A 23676-nucleotide genomic window follows, 5' to 3' on the forward strand; every position below is an offset into this window, starting at 1 on the left:
CCCGATTTTTAGACCTGCATGTTGAAACAGTGTGCAGTGCAAACAAGCATAAAATCAGAAACTGACTGCAATGACATGGTCCTGCGTCTGTTTTCCAGTTTAGTTTATTTAAGTATTATAGATTCCTGGCTTGCCTAGTGTTTATGTTGACTCTTGTATTTGTCCCTCTTAATCAATGTAGTCATCCTCTTAGCAGCTGCCTTAGTTTCATTCCTCCCTTTGTCTCAAGCCCCGTGTACTTAGTCTTTTCATGTGACTGTTTTCCCCCTTCACTTATCTCACTTCCTGTTTTATTTTGGTAAGTCTGCTATCTTTCGCTTTGTCCTTTGTCAGTTCACTTTCTCCAGCTCTAGTGCTCTCTTTCCATAGTGTTTATTCTCAAATTTCTGTAAGTACAGGTTTTCAGTTCCCTTTTTCTATTTTGTGTTTCACCTTTTTTGTATTTTGGTCATCAGCCTAAATAAACGGCTTGTTTGTTTCACTCAGTCTATCTGTGAGATTACATTTGGGTCCTCCTCTCCACTCTGTATTTGCTTGTGTTACACAATTCAGACTGCTACAGCATTAATAGGTGTTCTGACTTTGATTAAATCATCATACATGGTGCAGCAGCAGCAGGATCACAACTCCACAGTTGTCATGTGCCGCTGCTGGTTTACACTGCCCCCTATTGGTGAAATGTGTAAAGGGTAGAGGAGAAAAAAAACTCCCTAAACAAAAGTGTCAATTTCAGTAAAATCTGACAGTGGGCATCTGAATGTTGGTTGTTTTTTTTTCTTCAGTTTTATATGTTAGGTTTTTTACCCTACAATATTAAGTGCCTTGATGCAACTGTGATTTGGCTCTATATAAATTAAATTAAATTTATGCCATTCAATTTTAAATGCCACTGGAACAATATGGTGGATACCCATGCCAACATAACATAAGGAAATTTCTTACAAGCTGGAGGTTTTCAGAGAAAAGAAAATACATTAACATAGATGTGAATTTTGGTAACTGGGAAAAAAACATTACTGAGAACAAAATACTGAGAACAAACTATTAAGTAGCTGTATGGTAAAAAAGACCAACTTTTATTGGTAACTAAATTTACACACTTTTAATTACATCTTTTCAATGTTTCTGACAAGACAGTCTCAGGGTGGGCATTTGCCATCTCAACAATAAAACAGGAAAAAATCATTCCACAACACATAGACTTAAGACTAAGATTAAATTGGAGATTTTAATATAATAAAGATATATCTAAAATTTGTATCAACCGTGACATTTTTCTAAAATATCATGCTTTTTCAGATAATTTGAGAGACAAGCTGACACTGGAACATTTGATTATTTAATATTTTCTGAAACTGAGAACCATATTGGCCACAAGCACTTTTTTCTGATCAGATGGACATTTAAAACAAATACTTATCCTTATGTCCGTCCTCCTTTTCTGGAAAACAGTCTTTTATCTCCAGTACCACCACCTCCTCCTCTTTCACCTTCTTCTCCACCATCATCTCCCCCTTCTTCTTGTACTACTTTCTTAATTTGAGCATCATTTATTGCTTTCCTCCTTGATGCTTCCCTGGCACTATTTCTTTTCAAAAGGATAAATTAGCGTCAGCATACTCCACTTCTTTTGGTCCACGGTTTAGGTTGAGAGTCTGATTTTCTTCTAATAGGGAACTATCATATACCTGTTAGATAGAAAATAAATAATATTAGTTGTTCATTTCTATCTGGAATCTTTACATTCTTTTGTTATTAAATTGTTGTGACTTTTTTTTGGCCTGACAATCGCCTTGAATTACTGTCATGCTTTGCAGTTTTTGTATTTGTTGTTTTTGATCATGGCTGTTAAAGATGCATGTTTGCTCATTTATAGGTTCATGATTAGATTTTGGTTCACCAGAATAAGTCTGCAGGTTTCAATGCTATAAAGCATCTCTTTTCCTGCTCAGTCTGCAAGTCCAGTCTGCTATGATTAGTGAATTTGTTTGGTTGGCACACAATCTTGATTGTACTGTATCTGTAGTCATGACTCTATGAGTATGGGTAACAAAACGTTATAGTTTGACCATACACATTTCAAACTGAATCCCAACACAATTCATAAAAATGTTTGCAGGGTTTAACACTTGCAAAATAACTGGCATTATGAGCAGCTGGTTCTCTTCTAACACATATGTTTTCAGTTTATCTGTTAGTGAAATTATGCACAACTTTCTCAATTTGAACTAAACTTGGCGGACAGACAAATGGTGGGTATGTAAAAGAAATCAGTTAATTGTGGAATGAAAATGACCCATTTTCATTCAAACTGTAGAACCTGTTTTACAGTTTAAATGAAACTTCTTTCAATGCTTAAAAATAGTTGGTTTTAATCTTTTTAATTTCAAAAGCTTTGGATCTTTGCAACTTTGCAGACTTTTAGTAGTACAAAAAACCATTACGAAATATTAATTAATAAAGTGTAAATATGGCCACTTCAGCATTCTAGACATGTGAGCAAAAACTCATATTTTACCAGTTATATATATAAAAAAAAAAATGCCAGATGGACATTACTACCTGTGGATCATCTTGACGTCTGTCCATCTCCAAAGTCTCATGAAGGTTTCCAGAGCTCTTCTGTTTTTTTCTGAGAATTATATTTTTTCAGAACCAAAAACCTTATTTACAGAGAAAACCTAATAATAATTAGAAAAGTAAATGCTGTACCTGTAATACTTTTTGGCCAAAAAGCAAACAACTGCTGTAAGAAGTGTCCCAATCAAAAAGGCAATGATGACTTTTAGGTATCCCTTGCTTAAATCTAATGGTTGCTCTGCACTCAAAGGAACAACATGGAAAAAAGCATATTTTTACTTTATTATATTTTGCACAAGTTAAATGTTTTCTTATGTGTTACTAAAAAACTAATTGTAGTGGTCAAAAAGTGTTTATTTGAAAACATATACCATATTTTTTAGAGTTGTTGTGGATTGTGAATTTTTCTTTAGCTTCTTCATTTCCATTGTTGCTGACACATTCAAAAGTGATGTTGCCATGGTTTTCTACATTTAGGCTGACAGTGCTGTTGACTGTGTCATTTGACACAGCAGTAATGACAGAGTACTCAGTGTTGTTCTTGAGGGGCAACCACTGGATGGTAGGTAAAGGAAACCCTTCAATGATACACACACAGGTCAAGATCTGTGACTGAAGCACACATCCTGAACCATTTTGAATATTTGATAGCCCTGTAAAAAGAAATGCCAGATCATAAAACAAAGTAAACTGTGAGTTTGGTATGAAAATGAATTTCAGATTCAAGATTAGTGCTGTCTACTCACAAGTCACAGTCACACTGACATTTATGGTCACAATTGTGTCCAGATGTTTTGCAGCACAGATGTACTGTCCAGAATCTTTTGCTGTCACATTTGAGAGGAAAAGTGTTGCTGATCCAGTGTCATTGTGCAAATCAGTGTGAATTTCACTCTGAAGATTTGTGTTGTCACTAACTTTCTTCCACACAATAAGAGCTGGAGGGATACTTTCAACACTGCAGGTCAAATTCAGAACATTTCCCTCATTAAGAGTTGTATTCCCAGCTATCAGTGGTCTCCTTTTATCTGTGGAACAGAATTCAGGAATTTATAATATGGAGGGCAAAAAAAGATTTATTCAAGATAACCTTTAAAGAATCATAAAAGACTAAGTTTCCTCGTTCCTCATACTGCTCTCTGTGATTCACATCCAAACACTAAAAGGGGGAATATCCTTGGGAATAGAAGAAATATTTGTATCTCATCCATAATTAGATTTTTCTTCAATTCACCTGTAATTCTCTTTTCCCAATTCAAACATTGAAGGCAAATCACACTCTGTGCTATGGAACGCTTTTTTGACAGTCAGGTGTTTGGGAATGGAAAGAGAGTACCCAAATGCAGGACGCACATACTGACTGACTATGAGCATGGTGTTTATTATAGAGACGGGATGAACAGAACATGAAAGGTTGAACTAAACTGATTAAGTGGACTGAACTGAAAACACACATAATGAAAAGGCAATGACGAGACAAGAAACTGAGGGCTTACATACACTGGATACTGACGATGAATGGAAACCGGGGAGAACACAGTTGAACTAAATATATATCATTATAGCAGAAGATTAGTATTGTCTACTTACAAGTCACAGTCACATCAACATATAAGGTCAGAGTTGCGTCCAGATGTTTTGCAGCACAGATGTACCGTCCAGAATGTTCTGCTGTCACATTCTGGATGACAAGTGTAGCTGATCCAGTGTCATTGTGCAGATCAGTGTCAGTTCCAATATGAAGGTTTGTGTTGGAGCTAGGTTTTTTCCACACAATAAGAGCTGGAGGGATACTGTCCACACTGCAGGTCAAATTCAGAACATCTCCCTCTTTAACAGTTGTATTCCCAATGATCAGAGGTTGCCTTAAATCTGTGGAACACATTTTAGTAATTTATTCAAGATAAGGAAGAATGAAATGGCTAAAACAAAAATATTTTAATATTCTAACGCATGACAAAACCTTTGACCCAGACAGTGATTTTGTACAATACTTTTTCCATGTAGGGGGCATTTTGGCTAGCATGTTTCGGGTTTATTTTTGCCTTGATGATGCAGTGAGGGACACCAGTGTCCCCGTTATTTACAGTATGGAGGGAAACAAAATAATTATTCAAGATAACTTAAACACAGAAAGTGGGAATATCTTTTGATAAGATGATGTCTGACCATTCTCAAGTATAATATGGAGCACGTTTTTGTTGGCATGGTTTAAGTTTCCTTGTTCCTCATACTGCTCAGTATCATTCACATCAAAACACTAAAAGAGGGAATATCCTTGGGAATAATAGTTAGTAATGGCATTAATAACATTAATGCAACTGAAATCCATTTTTTAATACAGTGGCAAATCAATCAATAACAAGTTTCCTTGGGGTAGTGTTTAGTACTTACATATGCTGGTAAGGTAGTCATAATTTGGTCTAAAGATTTTCGGAAGTGTTTTAATTAATGTGGACTTTTGATAATATGACATTTTGTATTGATGAAGGGTCATAATAAGATAATCTATGTTATCTCTCTTTCAATTTACCAATTCACCTCTATTTCTCTTTTAACAATTCAAAAGTTGAAGGGAAATCACACTCTAAATTTTGGAACACTTTATTATACCTTTAAACAAAATTATGGCTACTTTTCCAATATATTATAGTGAAATATTAGTGCTGTCTACTTACAAGTCACAGTCACACTGACGTAAGAAGTCAGAGTTGTGTCCAGATGTTTTGCAGCACAGATGTACCGTCCAGAATGTTCTGGTGTCACATTCTGGATGACAAGTGCAGCTGATCCAGTGTCATTGTGCAGATCAGTGTCAGTTCCAATATGAAGGTTTGTGTTGGAGCTAGGTTTTTTCCACACAATAAGAGCTGGAGGGATACTGTCCACACTGCAGGTCAAATTCAGAACATCTCCCTCTTTAACAGTTGTATTCCCAATGATCAGAGGTTGCCTTAAATCTGTGGAACAGATTTTACTAATTTATTCAAGATAAGGAAGGATGAAATGGCTAAAACAAAAATATTTTAATATTCTAACTCATGACAAAACCTTTGACCCAGACAGTGATTTTGTACAATATGGATGGATGGATGTTTCGGGTTTATTATTGCCTTGATGATGCAGTGAGGGACACTAGTGTCCTTGTTATACTTTGGGCTCCATTTTGTTGGTATGGTTTAAGTTTTTTTCCCACCATCATCATCAAAACACAAAAAGAGGGAATATCTTTCAAAAATCTGTTCCATTGGTCCAGTAGTTTTCCAGAGAAACAATGCCAAATTGTACAGTAGCTGCTCTGGCAGTGCACTGTGGACTGATAACTATTATTTTATTTTTGAAAATGTATTTCTATTTTCTTACCCACCATTATCTTTATGTCATGACATTTAAAAAAGGTTTACTGTAACAATACAGATAAAGGTTTGTGGCTACCTATCATATTTATACAATTGTGTGCAATTCTAAACTTTACTAGAAGATTAGTACTGTCTACTTACAAGTCACAGTTACACTGACATAAGAAGTCACGGTGGTATTCAGATGTTTTGCTGTACAGATGTACTGTCCAGAATGCTGTGCTGTCACATTTGGAATGGTGAGTGTAGCTGATCCAGTGTCATTATACAGGTAAGTTCCACTATGAAGGTTTGGGTTTGTACTCAATTTTTTCCACACAATAAGAGCTGGAGGGAAACTTTCAACACTGCAGGTTAGATTCAGAACATCTCCCTCTTTAACAGTTGTATTCCCAATGATCAGAGGTTTCCTTGAATCTGTGGAACAGATTTTAGTAATTTATTCAAGATAAGGAAGGATGAAATAGCTGAAAAAAAATATTTTGATATTGTAACGGATGACAAAACCTTTGACCCAGACAGTGATTTTGTACAATACTTTTTCCATGTAGGGGGCATTTTGGCTAGCATGTTTCGGGTTTATTTTTGCCTTGATGATGCAGTGAGGGACACCAGTGTCCCCGTTATTTACAGTATGGAGGGAAACAAAATAATTATTCAAGATAACTTAAACACAGAAAGTGGGAATATCTTTTGATAAGATGATGTCTGACCATTCTCAAGTATAATAGGGAGCACGTTTTTGTTGGCATGGTTTAAGTTTCCTTGTTCCTCATACTGCTCAGTATCATTCACATCAAAACACTAAAAGAGGGAATATCCTTGGGAATAATAGTTAGTATTGGCATTAATAACATTAATGCAACTGAAATCCATTTTTTAATACAGTGGCAAATCAATCAATAACAAGTTTCCTTGGGGTAGTGTTTAGTACTTATATACTGGTAAGGTAGTCATAATTTGGTCTAAAGATTTTAGGAAGTGTTTTAATTAATGTGGACTTTTGATAATATGACATTTTGTATTGATGAAGGGTCATAATAAGATAATCTATGTTGTCTCTCTTTCAATTTACCAATTCACCTCTATTTCTCTTTTAACAATTCAAAAGTTGAAGGGAAATCACACTCTAAATTTTGGAACACTTTATTATACCTTTAAACAAAATTATGGCTACTTTTCCAATATATTATAGTGGAATATTAGTGCTGTCTACTTACAAGTCACAGTCACACTGACGTAAGAAGTCAGAGTTGTGTCCAGATGTTTTGCAGCACAGATGTACCGTCCAGAATGTTCTGCTGTCACATTCTGGATGACAAGTGCAGCTGATCCAGTGTCATTGTGCAGATCAGTGTCAGTTCCAATATGAAGGTTTGTGTTGGAGCTAGGTTTTTTCCACACAATAAGAGCTGGAGGGATACTGTCCACACTGCAGGTCAAATTCAGAACATCTCCCTCTTTAACAGTTGTATTCCCAATGATCAGAGGTTGCCTTAAATCTGTGGAACAGATTTTACTAATTTATTCAAGATAAGGAAGGATGAAATGGCTAAAACAAAAATATTTTAATATTCTAACGCATGACAAAACCTTTGACCCAGACAGTGATTTTGTACAATATGGATGGATGGATGTTTCGGGTTTATTATTGCCTTGATGATGCAGTGAGGGACACTAGTGTCCTTGTTATACTTTGGGCTCCATTTTGTTGGTATGGTTTAAGTTTTTTTTCCCACCATCATCATCAAAACACAAAAAGAGGGAATATCTTTCAAAAATCTGTTCCATTGGTCCAGTAGTTTTCCAGAGAAACAATGCCAAATTGTACAGTAGCTGCTCTGGCAGTGCACTGTGGCCTGATAACTATTATTTTATTTTTGAAAATGTATTTCTATTTTCTTACCCACCATTATCTTTATGTCATGACATTTAAAAAAGGTTTACTGTAACAATACAGATCAAGGTTTGTGGCTTCCTATCATATTTATACAATTGTGTGCAATTCTAAACTTTACTAGAAGATTAGTACTGTCTACTTACAAGTCACAGTTACACTGACATAAGAAGTCACGGTGGTATTCAGATGTTTTGCTGTACAGATGTACTGTCCAGAATGCTGTGCTGTCACATTTGGAATGGTGAGTGTAGCTGATCCAGTGTCATTATACAGGTAAGTTCCACTATGAAGGTTTGGGTTTGTACTCAATTTTTTCCACACAATAAGAGCTGGAGGGAAACTTTCAACACTGCAGGTTAGATTCAGAACATCTCCCTCTTTAACAGTTGTATTCCCAATGATCAGAGGTTTCCTTGAATCTGTGGAACAGATTTTAGTAATTTATTCAAGATAAGGAAGGATGAAATAGCTGAAAAAAAATATTTTGATATTGTAACGGATGACAAAACCTTTGACCCAGACAGTGATTTTGTACAATACTTTTTCCATGTAGGGGGCATTTTGGCTAGCATGTTTCGGGTTTATTTTTGCCTTGATGATGCAGTGAGGGACACCAGTGTCCCCGTTATTTACAGTATGGAGGGAAACAAAATAATTATTCAAGATAACTTAAACACAGAAAGTGGGAATATCTTTTGATAAGATGATGTCTGACCATTCTCAAGTATAATATGGAGCACGTTTTTGTTGGCATGGTTTAAGTTTCCTTGTTCCTCATACTGCTCAGTATCATTCACATCAAAACACTAAAAGAGGGAATATCCTTGGGAATAATAGTTAGTATTGGCATTAATAACATTAATGCAACTGAAATCCATTTTTTAATACAGTGGCAAATCAATCAATAACAAGTTTCCTTGGGGTAGTGTTTAGTACTTATATACTGGTAAGGTAGTCATAATTTGGTCTAAAGATTTTAGGAAGTGTTTTAATTAATGTGGACTTTTGATAATATGACATTTTGTATTGATGAAGGGTCATAATAAGATAATCTATGTTGTCTCTCTTTCAATTTACCAATTCACCTCTATTTCTCTTTTAACAATTCAAAAGTTGAAGGGAAATCACACTCTAAATTTTGGAACACTTTTTTATACCTTTAAACAAAATTATGGCTACTTTTCCAATATATTATAGTGAAATATTAGTGCTGTCTACTTACAAGTCACAGTCACACTGACGTAAGAAGTCAGAGTTGTGTCCAGATGTTTTGCTGCACAGATGTACCGTCCAGAATGTTCTGCTGTCACATTCTGGATGACAAGTGTAGCTGATCCAGTGTCATTGTGCAGATCAGTGTCAGTTCCAATATGAAGGTTTGTGTTGGAGCTAGGTTTTTTCCACACAATAAGAGCTGGAGGGATACTTTCAACACTGCAGGTCAAATTCAGAACATTTCCCTCATTAAGAGTTGTATTCCCAATTATCAGTGGTCTCCTTTTATCTGTGGAACAGAATTCAGCAATTTATAATATGGAGGGCAAAAAAAGATTTATTCAAGATAACCTTTAAAGAATCATGAAAGACTAAGTTTCCTCATTCCTCATACTGCTCTCTGTGATTCACATCCAAACACTAAAGGAGGGAATATCCTTGGGAATAGAAGAAATATTGGTATCTCATCCATAATTAGATTTTCCTTCAGTTCACTTGTATTTCTCTTTTCCCAATTCAAACATTGAAGGCAAATCACACTCTGTGCTATGGAACGCTTTTTTGACGGTCAGGTGTTTGGGAATGGAAAGAGAGTACCCAAATGCAGGAGGCACATACTGACTGACTATGCGCATGGTGTTTATTATAAAGACGGGATGAACAGAACATGAAAGGTTGAACTAAACTGATTAAGTGGACTGAACTGAAAACACACATAATGAAAAGGCAATGACGAGACAAGAAACTGAGGGAAACTGAGGGCTTAAATACACTGGATACTGACGATGAATGGAAACCGGGGAGAACACAGCTGAACTAAATATATATCATTATAGCAGAAGATTAGTATTGTCTACTTACAAGTCACAGTCACACTGACGTAAGAAGTTAGAGTTGTGTCCAGATGTTTTGCAGCACAGATGTACCGTCCAGAATGTTCTGCTGTCACATTCTGGATGACAAGTGCAGCTGATCCAGTGTCATTGTGCAGATCAGTGTCAGTTCCAATATGAAGGTTTGTGTTGGAGCTAGGTTTTTTCCACACAATAAGAGCTGGAGGGATACTGTCCACACTGCAGGTCAAATTCAGAACATCTCCCTCTTTAACAGTTGTATTCCCAATGATCAGAGGTTGCCTTAAATCTGTGGAACAGATTTTTGTAATTTATTTAAGATAAGGAAGGATGAAATGGCTAAAACAAAAATATTTTAATATTCTAACGCATGACAAAACCTTTGACCCAGACAGTGATTTTATACAATATGGATGGATGGATGTTTCGGGTTTATTATTGCCTTGATGATGCAGTGAGGGACACCAGTCTCCTTGTTATACTTTGGGCTCCATTTTGTTGGTATGGTTTAAGTTTTTTTCCCACCATCATCATCAAAACACAAAAAGAGGGAATGTCTTTTAAAAACCTGTTCCATTGATCCAGTAGTTTTCCAGAGAAACAATGGCAAATTGTACAGTAGCTGCTCTGGCAGTGCACTGTGGACTGATAACTATTATTTTATTTTTGAAAATGTATTTCTATTTTCTTACCCACCTTTATCTTTATGTCATGACATTTAAAAAAGGTTTACTGTAACAATACAGATCAAGGTTTGTGGCTTCCTATCATATTTATACAATTGTGTGCAATTCTAAACTTTACTAGAAGATTAGTACTGTCTACTTACAAGTCACAGTTACACTGACATAAGAAGTCACGGTGGTATTCAGATGTTTTGCTGTACAGATGTACTGTCCAGAATGCTGTGCTGTCACATTTGGAATGGTGAGTGTAGCTGATCCAGTGTCATTATACAGGTAAGTTCCACTATGAAGGTTTGGGTTTGTACTCAATTTTTTCCACACAATAAGAGCTGGAGGGAAACTTTCAACAATGCAGGTCAGATTCAGAACATCTCCCTCTTTAACTGTTGTATTCCCAATGATCAGAGGTTTCCTTGAATCTATGGAATAGATTTTAGTAATTTATTCAAGATAAGGAAGGATGAAATAGCTGAAAAAAAATATTTTGATATTGTAACGGATGACAAAACCTTTGACCCAGACAGTGATTTTGTACAATACTTTTTGCATGAAGGGGGCATTTTGGCTAGCATGTTTCGGGTTTATTTTTGCCTTGATGATGCAGTGAGGGACACCAGTGTCCCCGTTATTTACAGTATGGAGGGAAACAAAATAATTATTCAAGATAACTTAAACACAGAAAGTGGGAATATCTTTTGATAAGATGATGTCTGACCATTCTCAAGTATAATATGGAGCACGTTTTTGTTGGCATGGTTTAAGTTTCCTTGTTCCTCATACTGCTCAGTATCATTCACATCAAAACACTAAAAGAGGGAATATCCTTGGGAATAATAGTTAGTATTGGCATTAATAACATTAATGCAACTGAAATCCATTTTTTAATACAGTGGCAAATCAATCAATAACAAGTTTCCTTGGGGTAGTGATTAATACTTACATATGCTGGTAAGGTAGTCATAATTTGGTCTAAAGATTTTAGGAAGTGTTTTAATTAATGTGGACTTTTGATAATATGACATTTTGTATTGATGAAGGGTCATAATAAGATAATCTATGTTATCTCTCTTTCAATTTACCAATTCACCTCTATTTCTCTTTTAACAATTCAAAGGTTGAAGGGAAATCACACTCTAAATTTTGGAACACTTTATTATACCTTTAAACAAAATTATGGCTACTTTTCCAATATATTATAGTGGAATATTAGTGCTGTCTACTTACAAGTCACAGTCACACTGACGTAAGAAGTCAGAGTTGTGTCCAGATGTTTTGCAGCACAGATGTACCGTCCAGAATGTTCTGCTGTCACATTCTGGATGACAAGTGTAGCTGATCCAGTGTCATTGTGCAGATCAGTGTCAGTTCCAATATGAAGGTTTGTGTTGGAGCTAGGTTTTTTCCACACAATAAGAGCTGGAGGGATACTGTCCACACTGCAGGTCAAATTCAGAACATTTCCCTCATTAAGAGTTTTATTCCCAATGATCAGAGGTCTCCTTTTATCTGTGGAACAGAATTCAGCAATTTATAATATGGAGGGCGAAAAAAGAATTATTCAAGATAACCTTTAAAGAATCATGAAAGACTAAGTTTCCTCGTTCCTTATACTGCTCCCGTGATTCACATCCAAACACTAAAGGAGGGAATATCCTTGGGAATAGAAGTAATATTGGTATCTCATCCATAATTAGATTTTCCTTCAGTTCACTTGTATTTCTCTTTTCCCAATTCAAACATTGAAGGCAAATCACACTCTGTGCTATGGAACACTTTTTTGACGGTCAGGTGTTTGGGAATGGAAAGAGAGTACCCAAATGCAGGAGGCACATACTGACTGACTATGAGCATGGTGTTTATTATAAAGACGGGATGAACAGAACATGAGAGGTTGAACTAAACTGATTAAGTGGACTGAACTGAAAACACACATAATGAAAAGGCAATGACGAGACAAGAAACTGAGGGAAACTGAGGGCTTAAATATACTGGATACTGACGATGAATGGAAACCGGGGAGAACACAGCTGAACTAAATATATATCATTATAGCAGAAGATTAGTATTGTCTACTTACAAGTCACAGTCACATCAACATATAAGGTCACAGTTGCGTCCAGATGTTTTGCAGCACAGATGTACCGTCCAGAATGTTCTGCTGTCACATTCTGGATGACAAGTGCAGCTGATCCAGTGTCATTGTGCAGATCAGTGTCAGTTCCAATATGAAGGTTTGTGTTGGAGCTAGGTTTTTTCCACACAATAAGAGCTGGAGGGATACTGTCCACACTGCAGGTCAAATTCAGAACATCTCCCTCTTTAACAGTTGTATTCCCAGCTATCAGAGGTTGCCTTAAATCTGTGGAACACATTTTAGTAATTTATTTAAGATAAGGAAGGATGAAATGGCTAAAACAAAAATATTTTAATATTCTAACGCATGACAAAACCTTTGACCCAGACAGTGATTTTGTACAATACTTTTTCCATGTAGGGGGCATTTTGGCTAGCATGTTTCGGGTTTATTTTTGCCTTGATGATGCAGTGAGGGACACCAGTGTCCCCGTTATTTACAGTATGGAGGGAAACAAAATAATTATTCAAGATAACTTAAACACAGAAAGTGGGAATATCTTTTGATAAGATGATGTCTGACCATTCTCAAGTATAATATGGAGCACGTTTTTGTTGGCATGGTTTAAGTTTCCTTGTTCCTCATACTGCTCAGTATCATTCACATCAAAACACTAAAAGAGGGAATATCCTTGGGAATAATAGTTAGTATTGGCATTAATAACATTAATGCAACTGAAATCCATTTTTTAATACAGTGGCAAATCAATCAATAACAAGTTTCCTTGGGGTAGTGTTTAGTACTTATATACTGGTAAGGTAGTCATAATTTGGTCTAAAGATTTTAGGAAGTGTTTTAATTAATGTGGACTTTTGATAATATGACATTTTGTATTGATGAAGGGTCATAATAAGATAATCTATGTTATCTCTCTTTCAATTTACCAATTCACCTCTATTTCTCTTTTAACAATTCAAAAGTTGAAGGGAAATCACACTCTAAATTTTGGAACACTTTATTATACCTTTAAACAAAATTATGGCTACTTTTCCAATATATTATAGTGAAATATTAGTGCTGTCTACTTACAAGTCACAGTCACATTGACGTAAGAAGTCAGAGTTGTGTCCAGATGTTTTGCTGCACAGATGTACCGTCCAGAATGTTCTGCTGTCACATTCTGGATGACAAGTGTAGCTGATCCAGTGTCATTGTGCAGATCAGTGTCAGTTCCAATATGAAGGTTTGTGTTGGAGCTAGGTTTTTTCCACACAATAAGAGCTGGAGGGATACTTTCAACACTGCAGGTCAAATTCAGAACATTTCCCTCATTAAGAGTTGTATTCCCAGCTATCAGTGGTCTCCTTTTATCTGTGGAACAGAATTCAGCAATTTATAATATGTAGGGCAAAAAAAGATTTATTCAAGATAACCTTTAAAGAATCATGAAAGACTAAGTTTCCTCGTTCCTCATACTGCTCTCTGTGATTCACATCCAAACACTAAAGGAGGGAATATCCTTGGGAATAGAAGAAATATTGGTATCTCATCCATAATTAGATTTTCCTTCAGTTCACTTGTATTTCTCTTTTCCCAATTCAAACATTGAAGGCAAATCACACTCTGTGCTATGGAACGCTTTTTTGACGGTCAGGTGTTTGGGAATGGAAAGAGAGTACCCAAATGCAGGACGCACATACTGACTGACTATGAGCATGGTGTTTATTATAAAGACGGGATGAACAGAACATGAAAGGTTGAACTAAACTGATTAAGTGGACTGAACTGAAAACACACATAATGAAAAGGCAACGACGAGACAAGAAACTGAGGGAAACTGAGGGCTTAAATACACTGGATACTGACGATGAATGGAAACCGGGGAGAACACAGCTGAACTAAATATATATCATTATAGCAGAAGATTAGTATTGTCTACTTACAAGTCACAGTCACACTGACGTAAGAAGTCAGAGTTGTGTCCAGATGTTTTGCAGCACAGATGTACCGTCCAGAATGTTCTGCTGTCACATTCTGGATGACAAGTGCAGCTGATCCAGTGTCATTGTGCAGATCAGTGTCAGTTCCAATATGAAGGTTTGTGTTGGAGCTAGGTTTTTTCCACACAATAAGAGCTGGAGGGATACTGTCCACACTGCAGGTCAAATTCAGAACATCTCCCTCTTTAACAGTTGTATTCCCAATGATCAGAGGTTGCCTTAAATCTGTGGAACAGATTTTTGTAATTTATTTAAGATAAGGAAGGATGAAATGGCTAAAACAAAAATATTTTAATATTCTAACGCATGACAAAACCTTTGACCCAGACAGTGATTTTATACAATATGGATGGATGGATGTTTCGGGTTTATTATTGCCTTGTTGATGCAGTGAGGGACACCAGTCTCCTTGTTATACTTTGGGCTCCATTTTGTTGGTATGGTTTAAGTTTTTTTCCCACCATCATCATCAAAACACAAAAAGAGGGAATGTCTTTTAAAAACCTGTTCCATTGGTCCAGTAGTTTTCCAGAGAAACAATGGCAAATTGTACAGTAGCTGCTCTGGCAGTGCACTGTGGCCTGATAACTATTATTTTATTTTTGAAAATGTATTTCTATTTTCTTACCCACCTTTATCTTTATGTCATGACATTTAAAAAAGGTTTACTGTAACAATACAGATCAAGGTTTGTGGCTTCCTATCATATTTATACAATTGTGTGCAATTCTAAACTTTACTAGAAGATTAGTACTGTCTACTTACAAGTCACAGTTACACTGACATAAGAAGTCACGGTGGTATTCAGATGTTTTGCTGTACAGATGTACTGTCCAGAATGCTGTGCTGTCACATTTGGAATGGTGAGTGTAGCTGATCCAGTGTCATTATACAGGTAAGTTCCACTATGAAGGTTTGGGTTTGTACTCAATTTTTTCCACACAATAAGAGCTGGAGGGAAACTTTCAACACTGCAGGTTAGATTCAGAACATGTTCTTCTTCTACAGTTGTATTGCCAGTGATCTGAAGTTTCCTTTTATCTGTGGGGCACACAAGTAAAGTGGGATGAAACAATGAATGTATTACTAAAACAACATAAAAAAAAAAATCTTTGATCCATACAGTGATGGGATCCAATATTTTTCACACTATGGGAATTTTTCTGTTTGTTATGTTTTGGCTTTATTTTTCTGTAATAGTGCTCTCCACTATAGTCACTGAAACACCAAAAAGAGGTAATATGTTTTGGAAGAATGGTCTTTCATCTCTCAGAAACAATACTGAAGCTGACTACCTGTCAGGTTTATACACTTATGTGCATTAGTGAACTGCAGATTTGAGAAGATTATTACCGTCTACTTACAAGTCACAGTTACGTTGACATTTACAGTTAGAAATGTATCCAGATGTTTTGCTTCACAGACATATTGTCCAGAATGTTCTGCTGCCACATTCTGGATAACAAGTGTAGCTGATCCAGTGTCATTGTACAGATCAGTGTTAGTTCCATTGTCAGGATTTATATTGGTAGTCAATGATTTCCAAACAATAAAAGCTGGAGGGAAACTTTCAACACTGCAGGTCAGATTCAGTGATTCATGCTCCTTCACCCTTGTAACACCACTTATTTTAACTTCCTTCAAGTCTATGAGTCAAAAAAAACCAAAAAATAACTTCCTTACATTTCCCCCCAAAGTTGTACAAGTCAACAAGGTTCACAATATTTTGTGTTTATAGCAAAGTACTCACAGTTCACATTTAAGGTTGAAGTCTCTTCTGTAATTGTTTCACCTGTAAAACTGATCATACAGGTGACGTTCGTGTTGTGGTGTTTAGCTGATGGGTTAAAGGTCAAAGTTGAGATGTGTCTCTGTGTGAAAGCAGTCAGATTCTCAGTCTTGAAATCAGTGCTGTTTCCTGTAATGTAAGATTCAGTCCCTCCTGCTCCTCTCCATGTCCAGGTGATTTGAGGAACAGATCCAGAGCAGAGACCAGGAGCAGTGCAGGTCAGTGTGGCCTGCTGTCCCTCTGTCAGTGTGGGAATCATTACTGTGGGCTTCAGCTTAAGACCTAATGGGAAAACAATACATTTTTGATTTTTGGTTAAATGTCTGTGAAGGTTCTCAGTCATCCAGGTCATCGTAGTCAAAGGAATTTGCAAAGAAAAGCGTCTGGACTTCTTTGAGTTGCTTGAAGACGTTTCACCTCTCATCCGAGAAGCTTCTTCAGTTCTAAGGTCAAATGGCCGAGACACTCTTTCGAGGATGCCAATGTTCACATTTTGGACAGAGAGGACAGATGGTTTGAAAGAGGAGTGAAAGAGGCCATCTATGTCCACTGTGAGCGACCATCTTTGAACAGAGGCGGTGGTTTACGACACCAACTGTCTGCCATCTATAATCCAGTTTTGAGTTCCCTCCCCAGACGCCTTAACGCCCACTCACATCCTGGGCCATCTGACCTCAGGAATTCACATGACAAGATGGGGCCAGGTTTCACAATGAGCTCACCTGAAACCCTGGCTGATTAGGTACCACACCCGCTTTCACACCTTGGCTCATGTGATTAGAGGATCACCAGGGGGTCCTTTGTCCCTCTTTGGGGGGATACTCCCACTGGGTTTAAATCTGGGACTCTCGGCCATTTGACCTTAGAACTGAAGAAGCTTCTCGGATGAGAGGTGAAACGTCTTCAAGCAACTCAAAGAAGTCCAGACGCTTTTCTTTGCAAACTCCTTTGACATTTTTGGTTAAACATTTTGGGTGTTTAAGACTTCAAGTATGTTTGTGTTTTAGTCTACATTTTCATACCTTTTACATAAACAGTCACTCTGGGAGAGAATGAAAATCCATCAGGTTTTCCATTCAGTTCACCAATAACTCTGAGGTGATATGATCCAGAATCAGACTGTTTTAGCTTATTAATGAAGATGCTGCAGTTGTTTTGGCTCAGATCAGGCTCCAAAAAGGACACTCGCCCTTTAAACCCAGACTGAACTTTAATGCGGTTGTTGGTGTGAAATATCATGATAGGATTACCACATCTTGGTTCAGATACTTCACATTTATACCAAGCTAAATGTTTAGGTGTAAAGCCATCACCAGTCCTAAAAGAACATGGGATCACAACACAGAGTCCAGCCTCTACTGTTACTTCTCCCTCATTGAGAGTGACACAGTATCCACTGACACAGTGTTGTCGTCCCCAGGCTGAGGCACCTATTAATGCAAGGGAAATATAAAAAATAGACAGTTTTTAGTTTCAAACAGTAAAAGATCGTGTCTGATCCTTGATAAATTACTACTTGAGACAGTAGTAATAATAAATTATGATAAATTCTGGGTGATAATAGATAATTTATAATCTGGATACATGTTATGAAACAGTTTTATATGCAAATGTTAAAAGATTATTGAATATCAGCTGAATTAGGAGGTTACTTAGAAGAAGATACAAACTTATGTCAGCACTGCTACATGTCACAGAGGAAAGCAGAGCTGCCCAGATGAAAACAGACATGCTTGATATTCGATGCTCGACACGTTGAGTCTCTTCCTCCACTGGACAAACTTGTATTAATGCTAAAAATAAACATTCAGAAATTACATCAAAGGAAAGACTCCAGCTACAGTCACACATCTCATGAAAGTCACATCTCATGTCACATGCTTATTTATGTTGTAATTATGATGTGTACATCCTTTACGGAGGACTACAGCTGCTCCAAAGACTTAATCTTTATATAGTTAAGCACTTAACAGGACAGTTTTATGTTATCTGTATCAATGTATTATACACAGTTAACTCATAGTTATTACAGCAGTGAGATCTATAATATTTTAGTATAAAATAAATAAGATAAAAACAGGTTAAATAATATAACAAAGTATGGTTCATCTTCAGTTTTAAAGTATGTACTTGAAACCCATCTTTACCTCTTTTTGTCTTGTTCTCTTCTGTCCGAACTGATCTGTGCTGGCGTTTTAATTCAAAGTTTCTGTTCCTCACTTTTTTCTATTTCTTCCTACGTTTTGCAACAGGATTTCCACATGTTTATCAGCATAACTCTGAACTTTACAGACTGGCTTTCACAAAGTTATTATTATATCACACTCTGTATGATATACATATGTTTCATTTCATTGATTGAATAATTAGTGTTGAGTAGGAAAAATATTCTTTGAGGAATTTAAATACCAGTAAAACCATATCATTGAGATTTTTTTTTTTTTTAATTAATTAATTTTTTTTTTTTACATGACTTCAACAGAGTAACCCACAAATAGAACAACTATATTGTCATTGATGGGCTTTGTCAAAAACGAACATCTGCATGTATTAAAATGGTCATATTAAAATCCCCGAGTCAGATTAAATGGACTAAAATGCCCAAAATAAAATAAAGAATACCACTCAGCATTTCCCCATTTCAGCTGCGTACAACATCTCTGCAAATACTTCAGCAATTTTTGGATTGTTTTTAATGTATTTGTATTGTAACTGCTGTACTGTGTATTTTAACACCATATAAGGCACTGATGTGCTCGCTGTATCTATGGAAACCTCTTGTTAAGCCTGAGGTGCAACATTGTAAGAATAATGTAACAATTTGAGTGTGTGTGTGTGTGTGTGTGAGATTCTGCAAATAAGTGCTTGGTAGTGACTTGTATGAAGGTGTGTGTGTGTGTGTGTGTATGTCATTCCAGTCCCTGAGTGTTCAGGAGTCTGACGGCTTGGGGGAAGAAACTTGTCCATAGTCTCGTAGTGAGGGCTCTGGTACTTCTTTCCAGAAGGCAGCATCTAAAATCTCAGATGAAATTTATGTGAATCATTGGACAATTTCAGATGATCTAAAGTACCCCAGTGACTGACTCAGGGTTTAAATGAACTCTCCTTCTGGAACAGAAAGGCCAGCGTTTCCTTCCTTTCCTTGATTGAGTTTAACTTTTTTCTTGAGTTCTTGTATAAGAAAGTAGAAAAGTGGATGATATCACTTGCATGAAAAAGAGCCTTTAAAATAATAAATGAAGATGTAATATCTCACCAAAGAAACACAATGGAGATTATGAAGATTATATTCAGTTCAGGACAGATAGCACAGTTTTTGTATCTGTCTTCCTGCATCTGTCGTAGGTCAAGACAATGACAGTATTTGTCCGATGATAACCTGCAGTTCAAACTGACAAAGTAGGCATTCTCTTTATGATACACAGTTATCATGTTAACAACTGAAAGTAAGAAAGGAACAAGAAGAAAATACAAAATTACTGGAACAGCATATTATTAGCTTGGGCACAAAAATGTCAGCGTTGTGCTACTGCTACTTGGAAATTAATCAACATGTTGTTGTTGTTTTTAAAGTGATGTGTGCAGTGTAAATTTTCATAAATGTTAGCTACTTTACAGAAACTGGGTCATATTTGTTTGATGCAGAAGATTGTTATTGCTACTTGTTAGTCAAAGTGCTTTGACTGACAAGTACAATTAAAATAAGATAAGTAAAACAGAAATAAAACAATAAAAAAAGAATAAAACTAAACAGAAGGACTAATAAGGGGAAAACTGGGGTAGCGACACAATGTTATGTCCAGGTTATTCCAAAGTTAGGAGCCCTAACGGCAAAAACATTGTTTAGGCCTTTATTTTGGAATAGCCCTAAAAACAACGCTTGAGGGGAGAATGTAAGATTGCTATAGGGTTAACATGTGTGCTGCTTTTGACTTGGAGCCAAGACACCACATGCTTTAAAAAGAATGACAATTCCAAGTCAGTAGCCAGGATTGCAGTATGTAGGTCTATTTGCTAATACCAATGAGAAAATGTGCTGCTGAACAGAGCTGAAGTAATCTACAGTAGCTTAGAGAAAACAAAAGCATGAATAACATTTTCATGACATTTAACTCTGGAGATGGATGTTACTGAGAGTGTGGGCTTTTCTCATTTCTCTCACATTTTATGCTTCCATTTCTTTGCTCTCCATCCTTCTGCCTGTAATTTGGAAATTTGTCTCAGTGTGTCACCTTAAAGGAATTCCCAGTTCCTAAAATACATCTGAAGGAGATGGGAATGAGGACCTTTGCAGAAGGAGCTATAAGCAAAGATTAAGCAGCAACTTCAGGACCTGAACACTGAAACAAGCATAAAAGAGCCAGCCTTGGTGAGGATGCAGAGGTGGTCCCCTTATCTGCAAAGTATAAAAGAGGCATGACACACCAGGAATATAATGCTAAGGGTTAAAAACATGCATACGGAGTGTGTTAAGGGTTGAAAAATGTGTGTACAAGACGGATACATTAAAAACATAGCTAAAAAAAAAGGTATGGTTATGATCATGTAAAAATCACAGATAATTTTGTACAAGATCATTAAGTTAAAAGCGGGATGACTTTTTTTAAATTTTGTTGCGTCTTTAAGTGCAGATGCTGGGTTCAGTTGGACTTGACTTATGTTACTCAAAGATGCCACTAGATGGCGCATACTGCTCAGAATGAATGCAAAACCTTTTTAGAGGCAAGTAAATGAAAATAAATAGTATATGAATATATAAACAGTGTTGATATTTTGTAGCCATAAAATCAAAAATTGTTTATATTCTTTGCACTTTAAGCACTTGTTGGCCATGTCTTAGAGCTGATATGCCTTTCCTGAAGAAAATCTTTGCACGCTTTGTTTTGTAGGGAAATACATTATCATACTGAAAAAAGGAAATTTCATCGTTACTGTCATAACCTGATTTTGACTGCTGGAATGAGAAAACTGTTGCCTGAGCAAGCAACTCAAAAACAGCCCCAAATAATATGTGAACTGTAGTGTGCTTGCTGAAAGTGAGCATGCTTGTAATTTTAAGCTGACTTTTTATGTTGTTTTTAGGAACCCTTACCCGTGCATTGTTATTGTGTACTTAAGAAGTGTTTGGGGACTTTTGACATTAGCATTAGAACCACTGAAGCTAGTTATATCATTAGCTTGAAATGCATTGTGTGGTATAGAACAAATGATTTGGTCAAAATAAACATTCTGACTTGATGAACGTGTCGGATAAAAACTGAAAAAGACAAGACTGCAAGACAGGGAAAAAATACATTTACTAAGCAAAAAGACATACATTTTTCAGCAAGAATACAAAGCACAAAACATGATTTAAAAGGGCATTTTGTGAAAGCACTTAAAGGAAACTCCAAAGGTAATTTGGCACACTTTGGCTGCACACTTTCAAATTTATTTGACCAGACAAGGTCAGTGTTGGCCATCTGCCACCTGGAAACTTAAACTGTTAAAAATCTCCAAAATACATCAAGAATAAAGTCAAGAAAAAGATAAGCCACTATATTTACTACTACAGCTAAATGTCATTGGACAAGATTTTATAGTAAAGAAGTATAGATATCTAAAAATTGCTTAACCAAAACATTTTTCTAATATTTGTAGTCATTAAACTATTGCAGAGCACTATATTCAGAGGTAACATTTTCATCCCTGTAAGATTTGATTTGTTAATATTTGTGAAGTTTACAACATAGAGAAGATTGTTCAAAAGGTTTTCATTCAAACACAAAATAGAAATCCATCTATCCATCAATCCATCCATTACATCTGATGAGATCAATATTTATCCTTAGCAACTATACAAACGAATTCCTCAATTATCATCTATTATGTCATTCACAGTGGAGTACACTGCGTCATCTTCCTCTTCCTTCTTTTCTGGTTCACAGTGTTTCATCTCCCCCTCCAACATTTTACCGTCGTCTCCACCATCATCTACTTGTTCTTTTTTTATTATCCTCTTGATTTCAGCGTACTCCGTCTTTGTGCTTTCTCGCCTCCTTGCTGCCTTCGTTTTTAACAGGGAAAAATCAATGGTGGCATATTCCACTTCGTTTGTCCCACTGTTTGGGTTCAGGGTCTGGTTGTTTTGTAATGCTTGACCATCATATATCTGTTACAAAGTAAATAGTTTGAGTCATTTATCAGCTACAGGCACCCCAACATTGTGAGTACTATCTATGTATCTCGTGTATATTCTTTCATGCTTCCAAGGGGTGTGAGTTCTGCACCATATTCTAAGTCAAGCTATCCTATTTGTTTTGGTTTCTCTCTCCATCTGTCCCTTCCTGCATTGTGCTGGTGTAGGGGGTGCACCTGTAAATTGCGTCAATTTATCCTGAAGCCTCTGCCTACCATCACAGCTATGCCTGAGTTGTCAGCCCAGGTTTTCAATGATGCACCTGTCTAAAGTTGTATAATGTGTAGTGTCCATTAAAGGATTGGCTTTTCATTTCTGGGAAACAATCATCTTTTCTGACACTGTCTTGCTTGAAGCTGTCTTGTGTGTTGTTGTTTAGTGTTGAACTGGCAGACTGAGCTGACTTATTATTGTTTCACGTGATAGCGCTGTGCAGTGAGTGGTTCTTTTGGTGGGGTGGTTTGTTTTATAATAAGAGATGGTTCAGTGTGTGTGTGTGTGTGTGTGTGTGTGTGAGCGTGTGTGTGTGTGAGAGAGAGATTCCTATCTACCTACTATGCATATACATCTGCCTTTAAGTAGCACAGAGATGTGAAAGATTTTTATTTTGATGCCTTGAAAAGATGAGTTTTATCTGGTTATGTGCAATTACCAGCTGCTGTTAATCCACTGAATCCAGCTAATGATTATTTTAATGATTTTTAATTTTGTTTCTCCCCTCTCTTTAGCTGTATAGGACTGGGTGTGGATTACCAGCAGCAGTGAGACTTCCTCCAAATGTATGCGAGATATTTGTGCAGAAACCCATTTGAACTATTTTAAGCTATATCAAAAAAGACGAATTAACATAAATACCAGTGGATCATCTGGACGTGTCAGCATCACAAAAGTGTCATTCAAATGTCCAGAACTCTTCATTTCTTTCCTGTAGAAAAGGGCATATTTACAGAAAAAACGTTGAAATGAATGTTAAATTGCATCTACAGAGAAACCTTAATAATAACTACAAAAGTAAATTCTGTACCTGTAGCACTTTTTGGC

The 23676-nt window shown here is 36.4% G+C and overlaps 1 protein-coding gene across 1 annotated transcript in view; it reads right to left on the reverse strand.

The window, feature by feature from the left end:
- Nucleotides 1-1055: 1055 nt before the first annotated feature.
- The window catches only part of LOC102075939 (hemicentin-1), a 46119-nt gene continuing 23498 nt past the window's right edge, over nucleotides 1056-23676 (reverse strand). Inside the window, exons 6-23 of the mRNA XM_025911184.1 lie at nucleotides 16419-16739; nucleotides 16033-16314; nucleotides 15434-15709; nucleotides 14612-14893; nucleotides 13758-14039; nucleotides 10738-11013; nucleotides 9916-10197; nucleotides 9062-9343; nucleotides 7983-8258; nucleotides 7160-7441; nucleotides 6081-6356; nucleotides 5259-5540; nucleotides 4171-4452; nucleotides 3327-3608; nucleotides 2952-3233; nucleotides 2713-2818; nucleotides 2563-2632; nucleotides 1056-1688 (exon numbers count right to left, since the gene is read on the reverse strand). Of these exons, the coding sequence (XP_025766969.1) occupies nucleotides 1593-1688; nucleotides 2563-2632; nucleotides 2713-2818; nucleotides 2952-3233; nucleotides 3327-3608; nucleotides 4171-4452; nucleotides 5259-5540; nucleotides 6081-6356; nucleotides 7160-7441; nucleotides 7983-8258; nucleotides 9062-9343; nucleotides 9916-10197; nucleotides 10738-11013; nucleotides 13758-14039; nucleotides 14612-14893; nucleotides 15434-15709; nucleotides 16033-16314; nucleotides 16419-16739 (4517 nt within the window). The 3' untranslated portion in view covers nucleotides 1056-1592. The remainder of the gene's footprint in view (nucleotides 1689-2562; nucleotides 2633-2712; nucleotides 2819-2951; nucleotides 3234-3326; nucleotides 3609-4170; nucleotides 4453-5258; nucleotides 5541-6080; nucleotides 6357-7159; nucleotides 7442-7982; nucleotides 8259-9061; nucleotides 9344-9915; nucleotides 10198-10737; nucleotides 11014-13757; nucleotides 14040-14611; nucleotides 14894-15433; nucleotides 15710-16032; nucleotides 16315-16418; nucleotides 16740-23676) is intronic.

Source organism: Oreochromis niloticus, linkage group LG11, assembly GCF_001858045.2.
Source record: "Oreochromis niloticus isolate F11D_XX linkage group LG11, O_niloticus_UMD_NMBU, whole genome shotgun sequence".
NCBI classification, from domain to species: Eukaryota; Metazoa; Chordata; class Actinopteri; order Cichliformes; family Cichlidae; genus Oreochromis; species Oreochromis niloticus.